The 8,495-nt window shown below is 40.6% G+C and overlaps 1 protein-coding gene across 1 annotated transcript in view; it reads left to right on the forward strand.

The window, feature by feature from the left end:
- Positions 1 to 7,638, forward strand: part of wdfy4 (WDFY family member 4) — a 38,740-nt gene extending 31,102 nt beyond the window's left edge. The window contains exons 52-64 of the mRNA XM_086122093.1: positions 342 to 465; positions 559 to 668; positions 1,606 to 1,756; positions 1,864 to 1,955; positions 2,828 to 3,037; positions 3,119 to 3,224; positions 4,628 to 4,785; positions 4,860 to 5,018; positions 5,473 to 5,652; positions 5,777 to 5,959; positions 6,568 to 6,664; positions 7,215 to 7,344; positions 7,422 to 7,638. Of these exons, the coding sequence (XP_085978219.1) occupies positions 342 to 465; positions 559 to 668; positions 1,606 to 1,756; positions 1,864 to 1,955; positions 2,828 to 3,037; positions 3,119 to 3,224; positions 4,628 to 4,785; positions 4,860 to 5,018; positions 5,473 to 5,652; positions 5,777 to 5,959; positions 6,568 to 6,664; positions 7,215 to 7,344; positions 7,422 to 7,485 (1,764 nt within the window). The 3' untranslated portion in view covers positions 7,486 to 7,638. The remainder of the gene's footprint in view (positions 1 to 341; positions 466 to 558; positions 669 to 1,605; positions 1,757 to 1,863; positions 1,956 to 2,827; positions 3,038 to 3,118; positions 3,225 to 4,627; positions 4,786 to 4,859; positions 5,019 to 5,472; positions 5,653 to 5,776; positions 5,960 to 6,567; positions 6,665 to 7,214; positions 7,345 to 7,421) is intronic.
- The last annotated feature ends 857 nt before the right edge of the window (positions 7,639 to 8,495 follow it).

Raw genomic sequence — 8,495 nt, forward strand, 5'->3', positions numbered from 1 at the left:
AAAATCCTTAGCTCTCCCAGTCCCGCCATAATGACCAACAACCAAATGTAATGCTTTGTTAGCCCCTGTGACATTATGCACAGTTATCCACCAACAATTCACCTCAAGATATGAAAATATTAAACAATTTAAATGATTCAATGACTTTAGCGAATCACTGAATTCTATATCACGGCAGAGACTTCTTTTAAAAAAATTAACAACCTTGCAAACTGTTGATATAAATAAGATGCAATGTGTGAACTGTTATGAACATCTGTGGGTTAAATATGTTCGACAGACAATATTTGGTTTTAGAATTGCATGGCTGCATGCTTGACTTTTTATCCAAAATGTCCCAGACACTGGACCTGTCAGATCCCACAACTTTCCGAGATCTGTCAAAGCCAATGGGTGCTCAGACAGAGAAAAGAAAGCAGATGTTCATCCAGAGATATGAAGAAGTGGAGCACAGTGAGAGTGAAGGTATCTTTCTAGCTTTTTCCTTCTGGTCTTGCATTTGTGGTGTATTACGGCTTAAATTCAATATACCCCGTGTTCTTTTTACAATCTTTTTAGGAGGTTTGTCTGCAAAATGCCACTACTGTACCCACTATTCTTCAGCCATCATTGTGGCCTCTTTCCTTGTTCGCATGGAGCCTTTTTCTCATACCTTTCAGACACTGCAGGTATAGCACAAAACAAGTTGTGAGCACCAACATAAACGGTCCTACTTACAGTCACTTTTGTGTGAAAATTATAACATTTGGTAACTTTCATCTTTGATTCAATGAATTGTTTTTCATCCAGTATATTCATTTACCTCACAATTTCCAACATTTCACAAAAAAGGGTCTGACATTGAAACAAGCTGCTATGCTACAAACATGAAGAGATTTCTTAAGGTGTGGACAGGGTCTTTAATAGTGATTAGAATCATTAAAATTCAAATAAGGCAGCGGTAATGAATATAAATTTAGATGAAATACATTCAAAAAATATTAGTCAGCTGCTGATTGGTCCGTACATATAGACTGGCGCACACCGTGTCTGCGGCTCACACATGCACGGCGCTTTTCATTAAAAAATACAAGTGAAATAAATAACCTCTGTTTGGATGTTTGTGCGACATCTGTTCTGGTTGTTTTTTTTCTCTTTTTGAAAACAAATTATGGTGAGATTCCAATATATATGCAAATAATTGCAGGAGGCATCTAAAATCAGCCCATAAAGATAGCCATTGATGTTGCAAATTTCCAATAGGGTGTCCAATTGATTATAATGAAAAGGCATGCATATTTGATAGTCAAATAAAGCAATAATGTTAGTCTGGTGAATTACTGTGTACTTTTTTGTCTACTGAGGCGAACAACAGTCGCGTTGTAATATCCATAACTGGATTTCCATCTTTAACCAGGTTTATCAATACATAAGCTATTTTCATTCATTTCAATAATTGTTTTATTCTAAATTGCATTCCCTCTCATGAGATTTTCATCACAGATTATAGGAATTTATTGAAGCATGAAAAGCTTCCTTTGTCTGCAGTGAGGTTCTCTTCTCTGACGACTGGATGAATGGAACATTACATCAATTTTTCACTTTATCTGTCTTCTCTTTTTACAGGGAGGATTTGATATCCCCGAGCGGATGTTTTATAGTGTAAACAAGGAGTGGGAGTCGGCCTCCCGAGATAACATGAGTGACGTCAGAGAGCTGACTCCGGAGTTTTACTACTTGCCAGACTTTCTGCTCAACTCCAACCACATGCAGCTGGGTCTGCCTCAAAAAAGCTCTCCTTTTATACATATTCAAATAACACTGCACATATCATATATTAGAATACGATATCATAGCACATATTTTCCTCTGCGTCGTCTTTAGGCTGCATGGCGGACGGAACCGCTCTGGGAGATGTGGAGCTGCCGGCATGGGCCAAAGATGACCCTCAGGAGTTCATTAGAATCCAGCGTGAGGTCAGTGACCTCACCCCCTTACACTCCCATTTAATTACATTATGAGGAGGTTTCCCATAAGACCTATTATTGCTATTCATAGCTAAACTCACAACATGCCGTTTTAAAATATGAAACAATGGTTCACTGCAAGAGGGGGCCCGTGTAATAGTGTTGAGAACACTGTTTATTTGTTGAGACGTACCGTTTTATCCTCGTATTGTGTCTCATGCCACTTTTCTTGCTTTTCAACAAAAACGTATCTGCAGCACAACCTAGGCCTTTCTGTTTTTCCTCAATGCACCATGTCTGCGAGCTTCTCTTTGCTTTCTCAGATGGATTACTGCTCTTTGTTTTTTGCTCTTGATTCTTCCTTGTTCCATCTATCCTGCGGGTATCTTGACTGTTATCATGGCACAATCTACTGAACTATGCTCATGAAATTAGTGACTTTTGAAGATTGTTTTTTTCTTCCGTACACAAATTAAATTACGACAATATATCCTCATTATGAGTTTTTCCTCCCTCCCCCTGTTACTCTAGGGTGGGATTATTAAGAATATTTGCCAGCATCCTGCAGGTCCTTAACTCCTCCATTTCCTTATTAACTCTTCAAAAACAATCTTTGGCTAATTCTGGACAAATCTTTCTTTAATGCCAACATGGTGGTATGCTCATAATTATGCAGCATCTCACTTTCAAATGGACTTTGCGAAAATCATAGTGGGTTTTTTTGTTTTGTTTTTTTACTACTTGTGCATTCTAAAACAAGTGGTGCTATAGTCTCATATTAAAAGTTTGACTGATGACTTTGGGCTCACTGTTATTACGGCGCTCTGCATGCCAGTGTAGTGGTTTGCAACAATAAACTCCAATGTGTTTGTTTATAACAGGCCTTGGAAAGTGACTACGTGAGTTCACACCTCCACTTGTGGATTGACCTGATCTTTGGGTACCGACAACAAGGCCCTGCTGCTCTCGAAAGTGTCAACACCTTCCATCCTTACTTTTATGCCCCGAGAGGCCATCAAGAGGCTAGGGATCCACTCATTAAGAGCACAATTTTGGGATATGTCAGCAACTTTGGCCAGATTCCCAAACAGGTAAAAAACAAAACAAAACTGCATCGGTCACCCGATTTCATTTTCTTTAAATTAAAGCAACCCCTTGTGTCCTTGCCATAGCTCTTCACTAAACCCCATCCAAAGAAAGAAGGGCCATCGCCACCTCATCCAACTCCATTTTTCTTCAGTCTGGACAAACTCAAGACGACTGCCCAACCCTTTAGAGGTACGCTTGAAGCAGAGGTGGGCAAAGTGTGGCCGGTGGGCCATGTTTGCCTGCTCCATTGCATTCTTCTGGACCACCAAGCATTTACAAGAGTCATTTAAAATGTGCTAAATTTGGTTCATTAAAATGTACTTTTTCATTATTTATTTTTAGTCAGTATTAAATAATTATTTTAAGTGACTGATAAATGTATGTACTCAAAATAAAGAATTACAAAATACTTGTAAAGTAAAAACAAGTATACATCAATGCATTTAAGCTTAGATTAATTAATTATAATTTATCAACCATCAAGTTAGACGCTCTAACCAACGCTTTAGCATTGGTTTGACTTCTGTTCTTACAAATACCAATCAGAGCATAATTCTAGATTTGTGATGGCCCAGTCAGAGTGCAGACATGAATCCACTCGGAACTCAATGTGGTTGTTATATCATTTATTCAAAATCATGTTTTGAACTGATTGGTGGATTGACCATGGTGTTTTTCCAATCCGAAAAGTCGGCTCTTTTGACATGGGCACTGTCACATTCCATATCCACTCTCAAGAAAGCAGTGACTCCAATATACAATCCAGAAAATAGCATGCAATTATTGTCACCTCCATCTGCTCCCACTTTGTGTTGTTCCCCGCATTTATTTTATCTCACACCATTTGACGCCAATTATTGTATACAAGACGTGTCGCCGTCTCCGGGGGATCGTTGCAATGGTGCGAGAGCATCCATATTTTAATTTACACTATGGACGCGGCGGAAGGCGCCATCGGCGAACGACGATATGGAGATGACTCTTTTGCTGAGCTCTACTTAATAATCTGAATATCCCTACAGGCCCACTGAGGGAGAGGAGATGAATGTGCAAATGCTCAGGGAGAGATTCCTGCATATTACATTTCATATTAAATCTTAGAGTGTCTGATCTGATCAATAAGCAGATAGAGATGAATAGGAGGAGGAATGCCGGGACTTGGCCTCTTTCTGGGGACTTTCCGTGCAGAGCTGGTGACAGGAAGTAATGATTTGTGCCTGTACAGATAGGTCAATTACAGGAACAATTACAGCCTCTTGCACACTGTGTGTGTGTGTGTGTAGTCTCTCTCTCTCTCTCTCTCTCTCACACACTCACACACACCCACACACACACACATACAAACATGCAACTGTCTGCTAAGGACATAACTAAACCTAGGTGTAATCTGCCAACTACCATTTTCTATGATTTCTCCAAATTCTATTCTAAACATGCATGAACTGCCTCAAGGTGGTTACATTTTGATTCTTTTTTTTTTTAAGTTGGAGTTTGATGATTTAAGTAACAGCATGTAGGTAAAAATGTTTGAAGTAAATTCTTGCTGCGCTATGCTGCACTCACAGTCACTTAACATGATGATATTTCTTTAGAACTGCCAAGAGGTCCAGTGGGTCAAATAGCGTGTCTGGAAAAAGAGGTGGTGATCCTGGAGAGTAACCGACTCCTCCTGTCCCCATCGTTGAGTTGCTTCTTCAATTGGGGCTTCCCCGACAACAGTTGCACCTTTGGAAGCTATACCACTGAAAAGGTCATTTGGGACGCAGATTTGTTTTTTTGTGCCGTACAGCTTCATCATGTCTTTGTTTGCGTGTCCATGTCAAGACATTTGCTGTGTGCGAGAGTTTATGTGCCTGGGGGCCGACAACGTGTGCCGTCTGTCCCAACCCAACGACCGTCATCACTGCAGGAAGCAGCACCGTGGTTTGTGTGTGGGATGTGATGATCAACAAGGACAAAGTCACCCACATGAAACTCAGACAGGTGAGTCTGCCTGCATGTTTTTTGAGAAAAAAAAATACATGAACATTCTTGTTGTCGCTCTGAATTTCCCCATTGTATATTTTTTCAATATATTTTCAGCTCCAGTTTCACTTGACATAAATTGTAATAATGTCAATGTTCTTTCAAAAAAAGCGTGATTTAATAAATTGCTTCTTAAATCTGCTTTCCAGGTTGTTGCACACTTACATTTGACTGCATTCAAGTATGTTTTAGGTCAAATTTTTCATTTTTCAATGTTGGTGAATACCGTTCTTCATCTTAGAAATAAAAAGAAAAAGCATCACCTTAAACTAACTTTAAATGTAGCTTGTTTTTACACGTCTTGTTCAAAGTTGACATCCTTTGAGCAATTTTGTTTATTACAATTTGAATGTATGTCAGATTTTTATTTTTTCGGGGAACAACCTGTCTTATATCCTTTTTTTACCCACAGCCGCTGTACGGCCACACTGAAGTGGTGACTTGCATGACCGCGTCTGAGGCCCTTAGCTTGGTCGTGAGCGGCTCCAGTGATCTCACGTGCATTTTGTGGGATCTGGAGGAGCTCAGCTACATCACGCAGCTGGTGGGACATACAAGTAGCATCTCTGCAGTGGCTATAAATGAACTCACAGTAAGTCTGACCGGAATCTCATCATTACTGCGTTTGGCTCAGTGCTGTCATGTCTTCACATCTTTCACGGAATAAGGAAAGGAGACTGCTTTGTGTATATTAACGCAACAATGCTCTGTCCAAGGGTGAAATTGCATCATGTGCCGGGCCTTTGCTTTACCTGTGGACGATGAAGGGTCAACTGTTGGCCTGCACCGACTCCTCCTGTGGGCCTCGTGCTGACATCCTTTGTGTCAGCTTCACACAGCGACATGAGTGGGATGCCAGGAATGTTGTGGCCACCGGCTGTGCCGATGGCATCATACGGGTGAGCTCTTTTAGAAGAACAATGAAGAACAATTTAAAATCGTATCATATTTTGAAACAATCACTTTCAAAGTGCCTTTCAGATCACCTGAACAAACTTAAGGACAAACATGACGACTGCTTGTACAAAAAAATTGAATATCGTAAAAGAACGAAATATAACATCTGCACAAACGTATGGCCACACGTTTCAATCAGCTCCAGTTGAGAACCACTGCACTTTTTGTGGCACTAACAGGTGCAAGAAAGAGGTTATTGTTTTGCTTTATCGAGTGTACGACTGCATAGTGTTTGAATGCATGTCATTACTTTGCGCTTAGCCTCGCAGGTTGCAACCTGGTGTCCATCACAGTAATAATAACAGCATATGGGTTTGTGCATGTTTCATATAAGCATAATGCTGCCTTGCTGCAATCAAACCGCAAACTCTTAAATTAGGCCCTCGCCGGGGAACGGGTGCCAATGCCAACACATGCTCACAATTGGTATTATTACTTTATTATTACCTTGAGTTATGGAGAGTGCGCGTACCCCCGCCGCGTGTGCGTGTCTTTGCTATTATGTTGAATTATGTCTGATTTTGCTACTCGTTATGTGTCTTTCACACAGATATGGAGGAGAGAGTACACCGGAACACAATTAACTGGCCCTCCAGAAGAGCTCGTGTCCCCAGGGCGAGACCCAACAGCGCTGACAGAGAGCGCCGGTAATGCTGCTTGCTTTACGATCCGATACAGATCTATTTATAGCCGAGTGGAAAACTGCGCCAAACGTATTTTTACTTTTTTAGTTTCACAAGGAAAACACGCCTCTAATTAGATCAATCCTTAAGTGTGAGATGATTATTTTTTAAGCGCTCTTCTCCGAGCGATGTGGGTGAGCTTTTTCAGATCGCCTCGCTAGTGTTACGGCTAGCAGGAAGGATGTTGTTATAAAGTTATTAAACATAGAAGCAGTAAAGACTGATGAGTGAATGTGCTGACGTTCGTGTGCGTGTATAATTTAGAAAGCAATAATACCCAGATCCAATTTGGCATTTGCTGGTTGGTTACAGCCCTACTTCACCTCACTTGAGCATTGTGCTGGCTAAATGACTCCAAGACCACTCTTAATGTAACATTTAACATTCATATTTGAGTGTTTTTCACAATTTGGCAGCCTTTTGATGACTGAGAAATAATTTGAATACTGAAAGAGTCGCACATGCTGATTATTATCATAACACTCAAGTTCATGCTGCAATGATGTCTCCATAGCGAACGGCCCGCAGCAGGTTAAACGATGGAAGAGACGTCTGGTGTTGTGTCGGGAACTGAACAGAAGTCAGGCCGCGTTGCAGCGTCGCAGCAAAACTAATCCCGCTATCACAGCGTTGGCCATGTCCAGGTATTCACATAATGACACACACTGGAAACCGGTGGACTTAATTCATGTTTAGTTGTTCCAAAAATGTCTTTGTGTAGGAGCCATGCAACACTGTTGGCAGGTGACGCCTGGGGCCGGGTTTTCACTTGGACCTGCGAGTGAGCTCATGCGTGACCTCAATCTCTGACTTCATTTATTGGTGGTGCCTTAAGACTTGAACAGCAGTGAACCTTACCTCGGATGTGAATATTTAGTAGTACTGTGACTTCTTTTATGTAAATACTGACCTGCAATTTAATTAAACATTTTTAGCTATTTGTGACTATGAACACTAATTCTTATTTTCTTCATTACATATTCAAACCACAGATGGCCAGATTGTCGATCTAGAAAAATATTTTTAAAAAGAGACCAACATAAATCATATAAAAAAAAAAAATCTTCCACCAACAATGTGACCGAAACACGTGTAACTCAATTGATTCTTTTAAAAATCTTTTTGAGTGGGCACCTAAAAAGATACAATAACATGAGATTATGTGGATACACAAGTGTGTCTACCCTCTTATAACCGGGATGTGGCAACGTTCAGAATTAACCAGTCAGCCAAGTTCAAATTAATTGTGAGGCGGCACACACCGGCCAAATCTTGGCAGATTGATCCCAAATGAATTTCTAGTAGGCTTTTACTGACTTATTTTGCTTTTCAGCAGTAACTTGAAGGTGTCATGCATGCTAACGCTGACAACGCTGACTGATAATTGCAACTGTTCATGATTCCCTCCACCTTGTCTAAGGCGCCAGTTCCAGTTTAGGAAAAACTGGCCCCAAAGTATGATGGTGGCACCAGCATGCTTCACTTCACTTCGTTATGATCATGATCATGATGACAGTTTCACTTATCACCTTGTGATGTCATCATTCAGGTTAAAAAAAAAACTAAAACAAAAGAATTCACCCTTGCTGCTTTTTGACGTACCAGTAAGTGTTTTCGAGTAACCAAAGAGCAGAACTGCACACTTATTTGCTGTTCAAACGTCAGCTTTTCATCGACCAACGATTCAGAGCGAAGCTTTTGTCATGGAATCCAAACCAGGGTGTTTTGCATGCCGACATTTTGAGCTGTGTCAGCTCTGCAAAATTTACATTCATTTGCTTGTGAATAGTTGAAC

The sequence above is a fragment of the Hippocampus guttulatus genome, chromosome 10 (assembly GCF_054856545.1).
Source record: "Hippocampus guttulatus isolate MCC_2025c chromosome 10, RoL_Hgut_1.0, whole genome shotgun sequence".
In the NCBI taxonomy this organism is placed as follows: Eukaryota; Metazoa; Chordata; class Actinopteri; order Syngnathiformes; family Syngnathidae; genus Hippocampus; species Hippocampus guttulatus.